Source organism: Balaenoptera physalus, assembly GCF_965194825.1.
Source record: "Balaenoptera physalus genome assembly, chromosome: 2".
Lineage (NCBI taxonomy): Eukaryota > Metazoa > Chordata > Mammalia > Artiodactyla > Balaenopteridae > Balaenoptera > Balaenoptera physalus.
In genome coordinates, this window is record NC_138883.1 from 146,867,115 (window position 1) to 146,884,694 (window position 17,580).

General features: G+C 51.1%; 1 protein-coding gene across 5 annotated transcripts in view; it reads right to left on the minus strand.

Moving 5' to 3' along the window:
- The window catches only part of FAH (fumarylacetoacetate hydrolase), a 35,025-nt gene extending 19,422 nt beyond the window's left edge, over positions 1 to 15,603 (minus strand). For 3 of the 5 annotated variants that reach the window (XR_014260301.1, XM_082448799.1, XM_082448798.1), the window contains exons 1-9: positions 15,417 to 15,603; positions 10,656 to 10,766; positions 9,373 to 9,494; positions 8,831 to 8,880; positions 8,380 to 8,470; positions 6,504 to 6,601; positions 6,361 to 6,413; positions 1,773 to 1,872; positions 884 to 1,014 (exon numbers count right to left, since the gene is read on the minus strand). Coding sequence is in view for 4 of the 5 variants with exons in the window: in XM_082448799.1 (XP_082304925.1) it covers positions 884 to 1,014; positions 1,773 to 1,872; positions 6,361 to 6,413; positions 6,504 to 6,601; positions 8,380 to 8,470; positions 8,831 to 8,880; positions 9,373 to 9,494; positions 10,656 to 10,766; positions 15,417 to 15,497 (837 nt within the window). In the remaining variant the exon portion in view is untranslated. The remainder of the gene's footprint in view (positions 1 to 883; positions 1,015 to 1,772; positions 1,873 to 6,360; positions 6,414 to 6,503; positions 6,602 to 8,379; positions 8,471 to 8,830; positions 8,881 to 9,372; positions 9,495 to 10,655; positions 10,767 to 15,416) is intronic. The other 2 variants (XM_082448797.1, XM_082448800.1) reach the window with 2 other exon arrangements.
- Between the last annotated feature and the right edge of the window lie 1,977 nt (positions 15,604 to 17,580).

Here is a 17,580-nt window from a genome sequence, read left to right on the forward strand (position 1 = left end):
CGCACAGGAGCTTCACGAGGCACCGGTCTGTGGGGAAAGACTCCAAGTGTCGGAGCACAGCTCCATGGGATGACAGGAAGGCTGAGAGGTGTCCAGGAGCCACGTGTGAGCAAGGCGAGATGTTCAGGCGAGGGGGAACGGGACCGGGGGAAGGGCAAGGCTCAGAGCTCAGCTAGGGCTGCCCCCATGTGGAGGACGGAGTCGGCTGGAGCGTCACAGGACTCTAGGAGATACAGGAGAACCAGGACAGGTCACATGCCAGAAGCCAGGGGGAGAGAGTGCCTAGGAAGAGTAGGGGGCCACCAACGGGTCCACACTGAAGAGGGCACAAGGCCCCGGCACTGACCAAGGTCACTGGGCACTTTGGTGAGACCACCGGTGCTGATGGGGTGGGAGCAGCGGCCAGACTGGGACAGGCTGAGGAGTGAGGGCTAGGATTGTGAGACGGGCCTGGACAGTGGTGCAGGGACAGGAGGCTCGGGGGACACGAGGCTCAGGGCCAGGACGGACGCCTTGCTGTCTGACTCCACGCTGCATTCTATCAGTTGGACTCCAGGGGGCGCCATCACACAGAACACAACTTGTTGACCTGGAAAGTTGTGCAATGTGGTGATACTGGAAGGGACCCCTTTTTCTGCCAACTGGCCAGTTCCCAGCCTCAGAGGATTCTAAAGGTTACAAAATTCCATGTTCTCCTCAAGAACTGTGCAGGGGGCAGGGAAAGCACAAGGCAGAATGATTAGTGCCATGCCTGCCTGGAGGTCCCCACAACCAGGACCCCCAGCACATGGGCATCCTCCAGACCCTCTCCAGGCCTGGTGGGCAAACAGCCTCGGAGGCAGAGGGGCCTGGGATTGGGACTTCTTGCAGAGGCCGTGCTTACCTGCTCCGGGTTGGGCACAGCAAAGGGCATGAGGGCATCCATGGGCACCACCCACGGAGAGATGGTGGTTCCAAAACTCTTCCCGAGGAACGGCCCAAGAGGGACGTACTCCCACTTCTGAATGTCTCGAGCTACAGAAGAAGGGCCGAGCAGGGCTTACAAAGGCTGACCGGGCCCCGCAGCAAGGCTCCCCGCTCCCCTTGACCAAGGAGCACAGACACTCAGCACAGCCCTCCCCCACCCCCGTGCTCTGGCCCCAACCAGGCTGGCTGCCCCAGGACCAAGGACAGAGGTCCTCTGAGGTCACTGTGTCAGGCTGCAGCGAAGAGAAGGATGACCAAAGGGCAGGCAGGATACTTCCCCATGAAGGGGTTGGAAGCTCATCCCCATACTGGGAGGCAACACTTGCTGAGATTCACGGCACCACTGTCCTCCTACAAATGGCAGAGGGGTTGACATGGGCTCAGAAACCGGGCTGCTCTGTTTGAAAACTTAGCTCAGCAACTAGCTGACGTGGTCCTTGTGCCTCATTCCTCACCCGTGTAAAATAGGAATAGTAACATTATCAGTGTCTCGTAGGGATCTGGCAGGAGAGTCCATGTGACGTATTCAGCCCTGGGCCTGGCACAAAATTGCTCAAACATACTAGCTGTGACATCAGCCTTGTCCCTGTTCAACTTACAAGAAAACTGGAGCTCAGAGAGGTGAAGTAACTGGCCAAGAGCTCAGAGCTGAGAGGTCTGTTTGATACCCAAGCCTGTGCTCTCAGCCACTTTGACCGGCACCAGACCCAGGAGACCATCTACGGCTTCCCAAATACCCAGCCTTCACCCAGAGCAGAGTGCGCGCAGGAAACTCAACACCAGGACGCCCGACATCCCGTAATTACCACTCCAGTCGTTCATAAGGACCATTCCAAAAATGTGCTCATGGGCCTTAGAAATGGGGATCGGCTCTCCAAATTTGTTCCCAGGGCCTACAAAGAAAGCCTGACAAGGGGAAAAGTTGATGAGAATCTGGCTCTGACCTGCTGCCCCAGGTCACTTGCCTGGAGGGTAAAGGTCAGGCATTTCCAAACCCCGGCTAGGGACCTGGACCGCTGTGTTCGAATCCACTGTATTTCTATGTCATGACTGGCACCCGAGTAGACAGACGGCTACCCCGGGGACATGGTGAGCAGCTGCTTGCCAGTGCCCACCCAGAGCCCCCACTCATGGCCCCTGATCACCAAGGCAGCCCCCTTTCCCTCCTTCAGCCCACTCCACACCTCTGCCCTTTCCCCTTCACCCGATACCGTGCTCTGCATTTTAAGATTTGACAGCTACACCAGGCTTGTGAAAAATGAAAATATCAGGGTTTGTATTCCTATCACAAAAAATCAGAAGGCCTCTGTGATGCAGCAAAGAGAGTCTGCCGGGGCGTATCCCACACCCCAACCCATCACCCACCGTCTCAGAGGAAAGCATCATCAGCACAACGTGCAGGAAACAAGAGAATATGTAGATATCATTGGGGGAAAAAACTGAGAAGATAACTCAAAAGCACACAAAATCAGCTATGACATTTGCAGGACCTAGGCTGCAGTTATAGTCATTCTGTGACAGTGTTTAAACATTGCAAATTTTTGTCAAGATTCTAAAAAAAAAAAAAAAAAAGATGCCATCTTATAGCGAATCTAACCACCATCGTCAAGATTATCTGTGCTCCCTACCCGTCATTGTTTCTCCACACTCTGACTTTCTGTTTTTCCTCTGCCTGAGACCATCTGGGACCTGGGACCCTTTGCTGCAGTGCTTGCACCTAGACAAACCTCTCCTTGAGCAACAAAATGCAAAGAAACTAAATGGGACTAAAAATAACCGCGTGCATGAGCAGTTGGGTCAAATTATGGACAAAAAGATACAAAAGACCAAAAAACCCAAGTGCCATTTCTGAAGAGCTGGGAGCAAAAACGGTGTTGGGAACAAAAGCAGGGTACTGCGCATGCCCCCTGCACACACCACCACCTAAGGGGTGGGCAAAACACCTAAGCCACCCCTCCGGCCCAACCCCTGGACACACCTCTACCCTCACCCCAGATAAGGAACAAGCTCGCCCCGCCCCTCCCCCCCCCCGCCCACCCCCCCACCCCCAGCTCAGGGAGCAAGCAAGGGAAACTGTTGTTGGTTCTCGCTGCCCCCTGCTGCAGCAGCAGGGGCCCCAGTAAAGCCTTGCCTGAATTTGTCTGCCTCTAGTCAATTTCTATTAATTAAGGAGGCCAAGAACCCTGGTCGATATCATGCCCACCCCTTCCACCACCCCCCTGCCCCCTCCCCGAAACAGGAACCAACACAGGTGAAGCATCTGTCTGCAGAGTCCTCCGTTCCCCCAGAGAGAAGACCCTGGCCCCCAACCAGGGGGCCCTGCTCTGGGGGATCTGTGTTGGGAAACCTCCTCTTAGGGTTCACGGGGCAGCCTCACAAAGGCATCAGGGGGCAGAGGGCTGGCCGGTAACGCCCTGCTGGGACTAGAGGACTAGTGCCCACTTGCTCCCCTCCTCTGGACAGAATCCAAAGAAATCACAAGGCAGGGCTGGAACTACAGGGAGGTCCAGCCTGCCTCCAATCAACCTAGATTCCCACGCCCCCAGCCCCACCAGCGGACTCCGCAGCCCCTTCCGTCCACCTGCATGAGGAGACACTCTTGAGCATCACCTGAAGCCCTGAGTGCTGACTATGAGAAGCCCCCTCCATGGCCTGCCCGCACCTCCCTGCCCCGGGCCTGGCTCCGCTACCCAGCATCCGACGACCCGGCAGAGACTGAAGACACTGCCGGTGTCCCTGGATCCTCCCAGCCAGTTCAGCTCCTCCTTCCCATCTCTTTCCTGGTCCCTTGACCTTGGGGGCTTCCTGGAATTCAGTGTCCCTCTCAGAATGCACAGCCCTGCAGCATGAGGGGTCCTTGGGGTGAGGGAACCAACTGGATTGATGTCAACATCTGGCTGTGAGATGGCAATCTTGCTGTGCAGGATGTTACACTGGGGTAGAGTGTGTGAAGGATTCTGGAGCTCTCGGTACTGTTTCTTATACCTGCATGTGGGTCTACAATGATCTCAAGATAAGTTTAATTAAAAAAAATGCACAGCCCTGAAATAACCACAGTTCTGAGGTTGTGCAGGTCCAGCCACAAGTGCAACGGGGCTGATGTAGTTGATTCTTGTTATTGGTAATAATTATATTCTATAAAGTCATTAGAAACACCTAGTTAGCAAATACAGGTATATCGCTTCTAGGGGAACTGCGGGGTTAAGTTCCTGCCAGCCTCTGGTCACAACATTCACATCAACAAATCAGCATATAACCTTGCTTTGTATGTGCGTCTGTTTAAGGACACCTGGTTTCATATACAGGCCTACCTTGGTCATATTTCAGGTTTGGTGCCAGACTACCACAATTAAGTGAAGATCTCAATAAAGCGAGTCACACGAATTTTTTTGGTTTCCCAGTGTTTATAAAAGTTAGTTATGTTTATGAAATAATGCCATTTGCAGCAACATGGATGGACCTAGAGACTGTCATACTAAGTGAAGTCAGAGAGAGAGAGAAATGTATGAAATCGCTTATATGCGCAATCTAAAAAGAAATGATACAAATGAACTTATTTACAAAACAGAAACAGACTCACAGACTTAGAGAACGAACTTACGGTTACCAGGGGGGAAGATTGGGGGTTGGGTGGGGGGAGGGATAGTCAGGAAGTTTGGGATTGACATGTACACACTGCTATATGTAAAATGGATAACCAACAAGGACCTACTGTATAGCACAGGGAACTCTGCTTGATATTATGTAACAACCTAAATGGGAAAAGAATTTGAAAAAGAATAGATACATGTATATGTATAACTGAATCACTTTGCTGTACACCTGAAACTATCACAACATTGTTAATCAACTGTACTCCAATATGAAATAAAAGGTTAAAAAAAAGAACTTTAGAAAAAAAATTTAAAAATCAACTGAAACTCCAGTAAAAAAAAAAGTTATGTTTACACTATACTGTAGTCTATTAAGTGTGCACTAGCATTAGGTCTAAACCATCAATGTACATATCTTAATTAAAAAATAATTTATGGCTAAAAAATGCTAACCATCATCTGAGCCTTCAGCAAGTTGTAGTAGTGACATCAATGATCACCGATAACAGATCACCATAATGAATACAATAATGATGAAAAAGTTTGAAATATTGGGACGTCCCTGGCAGTCCAGTGGTTAAGACTCCGTGTTTCCACTGCAGGGGAGCGTGGGTTTGATCCCTGGTTGGGGAACTGAGATCCCACATGCCGTGTGGCATGGCCAAAAAAAAAAAAGTTTGAAATATTACGAGAGGGGACTTCCCTGGTGACGCAGTGGTTAAGAATCCGCCTGCCAATGCAGGGGACACGGGTTCGAGCCCTGGTCCGGGAAGATCCCACATGCAGCGGAGCAACTAAGCCAGTGCGCCACAACTACTGAGTCTGCACTCTAGAGCCTGAGAGCCACAACTAGTGAGCCCATGTGCCACAACTACTGAAGCCACACGCCTAGAGCCCATGCTCTGCAACGAGAGAAGCCACTGCAATGCGAAGCCCGCACACCACACGAAGAGTAGCCCCTGCTCACCACAACTAGAGAAAGCCCGCGCGCAGCAACGAAGACCCAACGCAGCCAAAAATAAATAAATAAAATAAATTTATTTAAAAAAAAAAAAGAAAAGAAATATTACGAGAATTACCAAAATGTGACACAGAGACACAAAGTGAGCAAACGCTGTTGGAAAAATGGCACCGGCAGACTTTGCTCGATGCAGGGTTGCCACGAACCTTCAATTTGTAAAAACGCAATATCTGTGAAGTGCAATGTAGCAAAGTGCAGTAAGACAAGGTCTGCCTGTATGTGGTTGATTCATGAACATGAACTCAAGGCACAGGCACTATCAGGCCCCAGGGCAGCTTATCCAGCACACACGTTTTCTACAGGGTGCACATCACAACCTTCTTGTGCTTGGGAACACTAGCTAGCACCTCAAAGAAAAGCACAAAAACGGAAAATAACGTGGCACTGAATAGAGTAAAAAGGACACTTGTTTGCAGTATGAGAGCTGAGACACAAAGGCAGAGCAGGGCCTTGTTCAACCTCAGATGGGGACACGCACATCGGGAGACTCAAATTTTCTGCCACCCTGTGCATGCCCTCAGGTGACCCCCGAAAGCTCCCACTAGTATTGACTTGGAGGTTACGAACGAACTGTTACTGAGTAGGTGAATTTACAAATACGGAATCAGTGAATAATGAGGATGGACAGTACTTCCGATGGCCAAGTGGGGACCCAGGACTGCCATTAACGTGGCTGAGATCGGGGAACGGCCCGTTGTCCAGGGCGGCCATCCCAGGGAGCTCTCCTGCCCTACTGTATATACAGACCCCACGCCAATAAAACACCAAGACATGGTTTACCATTTCCAACTCGAAGTCCAAGAGTTTGCAGGCACCATACACAGGAGGCTTAGCTGGAATCATACCAGAAAGAGAGGCTAGTGAGTGCCAGGCATTGAACTCAGGGTGTGGGGACACAGAGCGGAGCACGGCAGGGTACTTACAGTCATCGGGTCTCATCTGTCCCATGGGCCTGCGGATTGGGGTGCCAGACACCACGATGGAGGAAGCACGGCCGTGGTAGCCCACTGGTAAGTGCAGCCTGATGAAGAAAAGAGAGAGAAAGCATCAACACTGTTAACACGTGCAAAGTAAATTTCAAAATGTTTTCAGATTAAAAATGAAAGGGAGAAGGAATAGTCAGGGAGTTTGGGATCAACATGTATACACTGCCATATTTAAAATGGATAACCAGTGACTTCCCTAGTGATGCGGTGGTTAAGACTCCGCACTCCCAATGCAGGGGGCCCAGGTTTGATCCCTGGTCAGGGACCTAGATCCCACATGCATGCTGCAACTAAGAGTTCCATGCCACAACTAAGGAGTCCACATGCTGCAACCAAGGAGCCCACGTGCCACAACTAAGGAACCCACCTGCAGCAACGAAGACCCAACACAGCCAAAAATAAATAAATAAATTAAATAAATCTATTAAAAAATATATATATCATGCACATGACTTTTGATCCTAAATCTTTCTTTCAACAGCTACAAAACATTTCATATTGTGAACAGACCATGATTTTTCAACTAGTCCTCCACCAATAACCATTCAGATTGCTTCCAGCTTTGGGTCCTTAGACAGACTGCTGGTAAACATCTTTGTCCTTGAATACAAACATTATTTCTGTAGGATAGATACATGAAAGTAAGACTGTGGGTCCAATGGTATGCACATTTTAAATTTCTAGTGTTTTACTTTATGTATTTTATGTATTTTCTGTTTCGGTTAATCACAACAAGCATATATTACCTTTATAATAAACGATATATGCATAAAGTAAAAAAGGCACAGCCACCGACCACTTTGCATCAAACATTGAGAGAGAAAGCCTGTTTGCTCTTACCCTGCAGAAGGAAATGGGCTGAGACTCCCCCACTTGGCCTGGACCATGCACAGGGCCAGAGTCTTGACTCATTGCCCTCCTGCAGTCCTAGATGCACCCTGGCCTTGTTCTGCAACCCTGGCCTGGCTGCTTAACTTCTCTGGGTCGTAACCCACTCTCTTCCCCCTTCTTCCTCTTGGTTCTGACAGACGCAGCCCCTTCTGGCACAGCTTATCTGAAACACCCACTAAAAGAGGGGAAAGTCTCTGTCCACCCCAGTGACTGTGTGTGGCCCAGGGCACCCGGCCTGGGGCGTGCGCCTGCCACTGTGCTCTGAATAACCGTCTCATCCAGAGGACAACACACAGCAAAGGGCAAGGATCTCGGCTCTGCGTTCTAGGCTCCGGCAATGGCCTTGACCTGGGAGTTAGGAGACAGCCTTTGGCCCTGTTTGTCCTCAGGCAAGTTGCCCTTTCTCTGTTTCCCTTCCTGTGAAATGGGGTTGTCAGTCATAGCCTTGGCAACCCCTGAGAACCCCTATGAGGATCAAAGAAATAAATGCAGCCCCCGTTTCGAGCTGACCACACTTTGAGAAAACGCAGCACTGGGCACACTTGAGGATTCTCATCCATCGGAAGAGTCTAAGTATGGAGAATGCTGGCATGGAAGACTTGCCAATAGAACCATAATTCACAGCTTACAAACAAAAGGATCTGGAAGGATGTGAGTGAGTCAGGATCTAATTCCAACCCGTGTTCTCCAGATCAAAGAGCTTAAGGGAAGTCCCCACGATCCCACAGCAGGTCCAGGGCTGAGGGGAGAGGAGGACCAGAGTCTGAGGCCACCGTTTCCAGAAGCGGTGACATCATGGTCATTGTTAGCTTTCCTCCCGGGTTTCCTTAACCTGAGAGGACTTGGCAGCTCCTGGGACAACACACTGCCGGGCACGTAAAGACAGACTTGGAACTTAGCCACACACTGGTCCAGAACATACCAATTGGGCATCAATGCGTTCTCTGTGCCCCTGAACATGACTCCGACGTTGGTGGCGTGGTGCCGAGAGGAATAGAAGTCCGTGTAGTCGCCTGCGGGGGAAAGGCCGGGAGATGCTGTCAGTGACCTGGATGCCGCAGGTCAGAGAAGGGCCAGTTCCGAGTGGGGTCGGAGCGGGAGAACAAGGAGAGGTGGGCGGAAGGGGCCGGGAGAGCACGCCCGACATGCGACACAAAGTTGCCTCACTAAAAATTCGTTTTGAGAACTCCCAATTGAGAAACGAAAAAGAAACAAGGAGCCAAGACTTCCTGCAACAGACAATGGAATTCGCAAAAGAGTGGGGGACACCCCTCCCACCCACGGGCTCCGCTCGCCAGGCCTTTGCTCAAGCTGTGCCTGCCCCCGAGCAGCCAGCTGCTCCGTGTGCATCCTGGTAAAGAGACTGGACTCACCTATGGTGGCCGGAAGATGCATCGTGGCGGAAGCCTGGGGGGTGAATGCACTGAAACACAGAACAAGGGGCTTCAAGGTCAAGCTTCGGTCATTGACAGGCTCAGCCTAGATCATGGCCCAAATCCTGCTCACAATCTCCAGCGAGCACTTCCAGACCGGCCTGGGGCCACCCCAGGATGCGCATCCACCCACTAAAGACAAGTTGCCTCTCCCCCGCTTCTATGTTCCACTCTAGGCAACGGGCTAAATTACCCCTTGTTTGGAAACCAGACAAGGACACAAATGATGCTGATGAGGAATGGCTGAGTGAACAAGGAAGCGGGCCGGTGGGCCAGGCATGGCCTGGACACCCCAGTCCAGGCAGAGAGGTAATCCCAGTCGGCCCAGAGCCCTCCCACCAAAATGCAGCCCAGGCAGGTCAGGGCTGGATGAGGTCAAGGCAGCCAACCCGTGACTCGGAATGTCCCCGACGACCACACCGTCCTCTTCCGACAAGCCAGGTCCCCTCCTCCCCACCCGCCATGGTCCACGGGCTCCTCACCGCTTCCGAAGCTCCGTGTCATCTCTGAGCCTGGCTTGGCTGGCGGACAGCAGGTTCTGCAACAATCCTCTTGCCTCCTTCCAGGCAGCCTGACCCAGGCCCATGAAGCTGTTGAGAGTTGGCTAGGACCAAGATGCGGAGGAAGAAAGAAGATCACACATGGGAAAGCCCCTTGTGCTACCCCTCCTACTGACAGGAGAGAGCCTGGCCAGCTTTCTGGGTCCCCTGTCACTTATCCCAGTTCATTCAAACTCTCAGGACTTTGGTTCTTAGTTCTGTCATCTGTTCATCGAGCTGGGGAGATGTGTCATCTCTCCTGATGGGGCTTCATCCCCTCATGGACTTGCAGGCAAGTGGCAAAGCCTGGGAGCTCCTATCTGAGACAGCTGCCTGGTTAAGCTTGGCCCCGCCTGCAGTGAAGATGGCTGCATTCCTCCGGGGGGGCCTCCGGTCTGCAGGGGTACTGCAGTCTACACCAATCCCCTTCACATAAGTTAAGAAGAGGTTTCTGAGCCAGTGAAGTGGAGCAGAAAAAGCACTTGTGGATTCTCCAGGCCAGAGTTCCAACCCCAGCTCCAATCCTTGTAGCCACGTGACCTGGGAGAATTGTGTCCCGTTTCAGATTAGACCCTCATCCATCTAGTGAGGATTCCATTCCTACGCCAGAGGGTCGTCGTGAGAATTGAACAAGAGATGTGTGTAAAACTCCTGGCACATAGGACGTACTCAATATACATCATCTTCCTTCCATGGAACGGGAGGGAGGACGCACACCAAAGCCCTGGACCGTTTACAGGGAAGTGAATTCACGTCCATCACTCATGTACGTATCCTTCAGGCTGACTCCTAAAGTGGTGGCAACACAGAGGGCACTTGGGGAAAGCTGTCCCTTCTTCCCAGGCTGGAATCAAACCTGGAGGGCAGGGCTCATGGCTCCCTCCCTCAGAGGGCCCAGCACTGGCCTGGAACAAGCAGAGACTCAACCAGCTTAAAATGAGGAAATGAACCAGTTATTGGAGAGCATCATCTCAGAGACAACTGGAGAGGGCCTAGGACTGCGGAGGGACTGACACTCTCCTCACCCAGGAATCCACCCTCTGCTGTCCCAAGGCTACCTCCTGCCAGCCTGTCTGTCTCACAACCACCCCAACCTTATCCGAGTAAAATCTCTGAGCCCTCAAGGCACTACCTCTATCAGAAACGGAAGGCAAAGGGCATTTTCTTAGTGGCATTTGCAACAAAGGCCACTGAGATCCAGGACAAGCCATGTCACAATGTCCTACCTGATCAAAGACATCCTGGTGTTGGGAGAGGACAGGCCCAGTGAAGAGGTGCTTAATGACACTGAGGTCTAGGATCTGGTCACCAATCGCCACGCCGATCCTTGGTCTTGGCTGGGAGGAAGGTGGCATGGTCAGCACTGGGCAAAGCCTCAGCCGGGCTTGGCTCACTTACCCAGCAAGTCTGTCTATTTACGAGCCCATGGCTCTTGTCTTTAGATGGCCCTCTATGGAGAGGGACTGAGGAACTGGATCCTTAGCACCGTACCCCAGCTCCCTTTGCCTCTCAAAGGGCTGAAATTGACCCTGTGATCTCTGTCCGGGAAGAACCTGGTGCCATGTTTGCCTCTCGGACAAGAAGGGAAAAGAATCTGTGTTTCCTGAATGGAAAATAAATCAAACACCCCTTGTAGTGGGTAAGTTGAAAGAGGCCTAGTCCAAGCCCCTTATCCAGGCAAAGGCCCCAGCAAAGCTCCTCAGGTATTGCTTAAATGCCTCTGGTGATGAAGCGCTCACCACCTCACCAGGCAACTGGATTATTTCTCAGGTTTAACCTAGGCCTTCCCTTGGGGGCAATTCCTCTGCACAGCAGAGCATGTCCCAGGCACAGTGCTGAGGGCCAGGGGCTTGGACTAATGACCTCTGTTATGGCTCAAACAGAGCAGAGCTCGGGTCACCAGGAAGCATGAAGCCAGACTGCTCAGAGCACGCAGGGAAAGTTCCTTTCTGCACCATCAAATCCCAGCTTCAGCCCTGAGTGTGACAATGTCGCAAATATTTGGCAAAGCCTGACCTTTGTCCACATGGCCCTGAAGTTTGCTCATCAACAAGGAGCTTGAAAGCATGTCTGCAGACTCGACCTCCTAAAGCTCTGTCCTGAGCTGAGCTCCCAGCTCTCCCGAACCACCAGCTTTCCCATTTCAGTCCCAGGGAGTTTAGAGGTGGGGCTACTGGCTGGCCTTATCTCCAGTGGCTGCTCATTTCAGGGGGCTGAGAGAAGATGGCTATCCCTCTGTGCACAGGGGTAGACCGGAGCCACACTCGCACCTGGCCCTGAGGCCCCGGGCAGACCCTGCCCATGAGGAAGCTGCCTGGAGAGGCTGGGCCTCATCTCCCTGGGCAATGAGCTGGGCCACCTGGACCCCAGCGGCTGCCCACTCAGGGGATGTGCAGGCAGACCCCTGGGCCACTTCTCTGACCCTGGCCCCCACACCAAGCTGAAGGAAGGAGCCGAGGCCACAGAGCAACATCAGAGACCTAATCAAAAGTGTGGCTGCCTGTCTCCTCGGCTGCAAGCAACGGCGAGAAGCTGCCCTTGTGTTCCAAACCCTGGCAACTGTGAAACCACATGTTGAATCTTCTAGACCTAGACGTGAGGACCTGAGAGAGTGAGTCCCTCTACTTTAACTGTTGGGAGTTATTTTCTTCAGTGTTAGACTCCTGATCCCTGAGGTCCTGCCTACTCTGTCATTCACCATCTTATCATTTTGGACAAGTCTCTGGTCTTCTGAGGGCCTCAGGTTCCCATGTATAACCTGAGGGAGACAAATTAGTAAGAGATATCCTATGTCTAACTTTAAGAGAATGCGTGTGCGTTGCCTCCGCTTTATAACATTTGGTCATAGCCGATAGAATGTTGTCCAAAGGAAAGCTTTACCCACCTCCCAGCTTGACAGAGGGAAAAGCATGGGGTTTGGGAGCTCACAGCTGTGGGGTGCAACCCCAAATCTGCCTCTTACTGGCTGTGAGACCTGGAGCAGGATTCTTAGCCTCTCTGAGCCTCAGTTTCCTCATCTGTAAAATGGGGACAGTAGCACAACAGCAAGTTTGTAGTGAGAATTCAGTTGATTAACATCTGTAAATCTCTTATCACGAGACCAGTCACAGGGCAGACATTCACTCAGACAAAAAAATTTATGGAGCATCTAATTCATCCCAGCAGTATACTAAGGTTGCAGAAGCACTGACGATAGAGGAGAGACATGGTTCCCACCCTCCAGAAGCAAAAGGAAGCACACGGTGAGGTGACAGACGATAACTGTGGCTGGAGTTCAGTGGGGAGCTCGTTCAGTGAGGGTGCTTAGGGGACAGCTCTCTCCGAGGAGGTGACATTTAAGCTGGGCCCAGAAGAGTGAGAAGAAATCAGGCATACATAGAGTAGGAAAAAAGAGTATTCCAAATAGAAAGAACAATACGTGCGAAGGTCCTGAGGCAGGAAACTGCTCTTAGAAAGTTCCAGAAACTGGGACTTCCGTGGTGGTCCAGCAGTTAAGACTCTGTGCCCCCAATGAAGGGGGCCTGGGTTCGATCCCTGGTTGAGGAACTAGATTCCACATGCTGCAACTAAGAGTTTGCTACAACTAAAAGATCCCCAGTGCTGCAACTAAGACCCGGCACAGCCGAAGTAAATAAATAAATATTTAAAAAAAAAAAAAAAAAAGGGCTTCCCTGGTGGCGCAGTGGTTGAGAGTCTGCCTGCTAATGCAGGGGACACGGGTTCGAGCCCTGGTCTGGGAAGATCCCACATACCGCAGAGCAACTGGGCCCGTGAGCCACAACTACTGAGCCTGCGCGTCTGGAGCCTGTGCTCCGCGACAAGAGAGGCCGCGATAGTGAGAGGCCCGCGCACCGCGATGAAGAGTGGCACCTGCTTGCCACAACTAGAGAAAGCCCCCGCACAGCAACGAAGACCCAACACAGCCAAAAATTAATTAATTAATTAGGAAAAAAAAAAAAACTTAACTCACAACTCTCACGTTGTGCATTTAAAAAAAAAAAAAAGAATGTTTCAGAAACTGAAAGGCAGCCAGTGTGGCTGGAGAGAGCAGAGGGTCTGGAGGCAGAGGCAGGGCCGGAACCATGGGGACTTGAGCACCTTGGCCGTCAGCTCCAGATGACTGCAGCGTCTGTTTCTCAGAAGCCACGGTCCCTGTCTTCACAGAGAGAGCCAGGGTCTGCTCTACTAGTCCATGAGCAACCCAAGGTGGAGGGAGGGTGTCCCGTGTGCCTTCGATCCCCAACTCCCAGTCCAGAATCTGGCCCAGAGTTGGGGTTCATAAGCATTCACTGAATAAAAGAATGACTAAAATGAAAGCCGGATTCATTCACTATGTTCTACCCAAATTATGCACGGCTGGCCACTGGCATGGAGGAGAGGGAGGCTGTGCCTTGGCGACTAGGTCAGCCTGGACAGGCAGCCACCGCCTTTGGAATGTCCAGTGCCTGCAGCCATAGCTTCAGACACAGCCTTTTCCGCCTGAAGGCCCTCAGCCTTCTGCAATGCCCAGGGGGCCCACTCCCAAGCCCCAGCACTCTTTTCAGAGGGCAGTGAACCTCCCTCGTGGCTGTCCTTGCACATTCTAATGTGGAACAGCTGGGGCATGGAGTCTGCAAGCCACTAGCCATACCCTAAGGGGCATTCATTCCAGAGCCTTCTGGGAGAGCAAGTCAGAGCACCCCCCACCCCCCAAAGGCTTCTGCCTAATGGATTTGTGGAGTAAAGGTTGAGGACACACAGCTGAGGACAAAGTGTCAGAGGAGTGCAGGGGAGGGCTCGCCAGCAGAGTGCACTTGGCTAACACAGGTTAAGGTTTAACATGCCTCTTATTTGTATTTGCGGCCCTCCAGGGGACTGAGTGTTACCTTTTTGCATCCTTGCAACAACTGGCCAGGCCTGGCAGTTGTGAAACCACATGTTGAATCTTCTAGACCTAGGCATTTTTTGCCATGGGGGCAGGGAACCCAGTTTCCAGGAAGGGGCTAACTGCCAGGAGCTCCATTTAGCAAACGGTTCCTCAACACTTGGGCGCAAGCAGATTCTGGGGTTCTATGAATCAGGAGTTTACCTTTAAAGTTGGGAGCAGAAAGCTAAGCCCAAAATACCATGAATAAATCCAAGGGAATCTGCTTTCCCCACCCAGGGACCTTCTTATATATTTGTTGATAAACCCCCAGTTTTCAAAGATTTCTTTCTGCCAATCAGACTACACTTACTAAGTGAAATTTCATTTCTCTGCCCAAAAGGGCTTCTTCTGATCAGCAAGGGAATGCCAGGGAGCCCAGGGAGCTGAAAGAAGACCAGCTGGAGGTAAAGAAACGTAACCTCTTAGATCCCAGGGCTCTACTGCCAGCAAAGGCGCTCATCCCTCCGAGCTACTGAAAATACCGGGTCAGATAATATTTCCCGAGTTCTAGGGTTAGAAGCTAACCTGGGAGAAAACAACCGGTCACAACGTGGTGCCTTGGGGGAAGACAACAAAGCCAAAAGACTTCGGAGTAGGGAGTATGATTGTGCTTCAACTCCTCTGTAATAATAATAGGACTTGCTCTGCCTACCTAAAAGGGAGACTCATATGTACCGTTTCATTTTGCGTTTAATTCTCACACAAACCTGCAGAAACTGAGGCTGAGAATTTCAATAGCTTGCACGTCTAGAAAGTTACCAGGAGGGATATGAACCCACAAGTACTCTCCATGATCAGCCCCTCCAAAGAAAAAAGGCCCTTGCTTCCACCCCACCTCCCATCGCACTCCCCAGGGAGGAGAATGCGAGGCACCGCTCGTTAGGCCCCAAATGACACCGGGGGTCTTCGCGAGAGGCGTCTAGCAGGGAAACGACGGGCCCGACGTCCTGCTCCGTCGGGTGCTGATGGAGGTGGCAGGGCTGGGCTGAAGCCAGGGGCGGAGCAGGAAGGTGGCGTGGGGGTCCCGGGCGGAGGGGAAGCCCTCCCTCCCCGCGCCCGGAAGCCGAGCGCTGCAGCTCACGTTGCCTTTGGTGGAGAAGACGCCGTAGGGCAGGTTGTGGATGGGGAAGTCGGAATCCTCGGCCACTGGGACGAAAGACATGCTGGTGGGCACGGAGCAGGGCGACGGGCTGCGGGTGTCGCGCTGCCAGCAGGACGGGATTCGCAGAGGTGGTCAGGCAGGTCACGCCCCCTGCGGGCTCCGCCCCTTCAGGCCCGTCCCTCCAGAGCTGACGCTGTGACACAGTAGGACTCGGCCCGCCCCCTCCGAGGGCTCCGCCCCTCCTGGAGCCCCCGCCCACCAAGAGACCGCCCCTCCACGAGGCCTGTTCCTTCGCAAACTCCACCCCTGCACAATCCCTCCTCTCCCTGTCACTCCAGCTTCGCAAGCTCCACCCCAGCACAGTCCTTCCGGGCTCTCCCACTACAGTTTTGACCCTTCCAAACAGCCCCGCCTCCTCTTTGAAGGTCCTCGTCCCGGAGTCCACCTCCCGGGAGACTTCGGTCCAGCTGCCAGGCCCAGGGGCCCTGGTCCTACCAAGAGCAATCCCCAGCTTGGCGTTTAAGGCTCTGTCCCTGGTGACTTCAGCCTCGTTTTCCCCCGGCTGCGTGGCCCGCTCTTCTGCTCAACAGAAGTCTTGTTGGGTTTCCGGGACACAGCAGACCCTTTGACGCCTGACGCTGCCTCATGGGCTGGTACAGTGCTTCCAGTCTCGTCCTTTCCGCCTTCATAAACCATGCTAATCTGTCAGCTATGGCATTTCCAGTTTTTCGGGGAAAGGAAGAGTCGTGCCTGTTTGGAAGGCTTACATTAATGAGATTAATATTCTAGAAAATACAACTCACCTGTTTATTTCATATTCTAGTGTTAAAATGACACTGACAAGATGTTTGACCTTGGACAAGTTACTTAACCCCTTTCTGCCTCAGCTTTCTTCTCTGTATGACGTTGATGATCATGGTTCCTACTTCACAGAGTTGATAGGAAAATTGAATTAATTGTGGAGCATTTGTGCCTGGCATACAGAAACTCTATTTGTTTGTGTGTAAAGATTGAAAGGGGAGACTGAGAAAAAAAATACAGAGAGAAAAGAAAGAGAGGGAAAGGGAGTGAGGGAGAAAAAAATGAAGGAAGGGAGGGAGAGAAGAAGAACAAATTTACACCTTAATCCTCTTTGCAATGCTGGTGACACAGCAAAAAGGATGAAGATTTGAGATCCACCTCTGACAGCACAAAAGTGTTTAGCTTAGGCAAGTTAAACTCTCCAATCACCCGTTTCCTCATCTGTAAAACAGACATAATAACAATACCTACTCCAGGGTTTCTGTGATGGTCAAATAATGCCTGGCACAGAGTTAGTTATCAATTAACTACTTTTTTACCCCCAGGGACATCCAACCAGAAAGTTAGCCATTTCTTTGTGTCTGGGTTTTGCTTTTCTTTTTGAAGAAGACAATCAGAAAAAGAGAGAACACAGCTATAAAGGTAAAGTGGTCAGCACTGACTGAAAATACATTTATAATAGAAATGCAATTTCTTAGAAACCTAACAAAATTATTTCTTTAAGTGGGTTAAAATTATTAAAGTATAGGCTGCACAATACTCATCAATACACAAACCAGTATTTGCAACACTGACTTTTGATTAATTTGCTTGGGAATTCTTACGACATTAGAGTCCAAAGTTAAAGAATTAATGGATACACAAGCAGAGCTGTCTGAAAATAAATCCGAAAACCAATTTAAGCCAAAATTCTAGAAATTATTTTTAAAGAACATTTTAAAGGTGGCAGAATCATCCTAAGGTTTGTAAATATAACAAACTGTTTCCCTTCAAAAACATTTCATAATGAATAATAATGATAGATGGAAAGACCTAAAAGTAAATAAGAAGTTGCACCTCCTTTGCCTGCAATGTCTTGCCCATATCTCCTCTCATCCACTATCCTGCTCCCTAAATGAGGTTCAGTCATCTTCATTCTTCAAACACATTTGTCAACAGCCAGTCCCAAGTCTCCCAGCTGTTCCTCCCTGTCTTCCTTTCTCTGTCCTCACCTCTAAAACAACGCTGCCTTTTCAACAAGATCAGCAGTAAAGTGTGTACCAAAGAGCTTGTAGTTAGAACCAAGTATTAAAACTGTAGGTGACTGGGACTTCCCTTGTGGCGCAGTGGTTAAGAATCCACC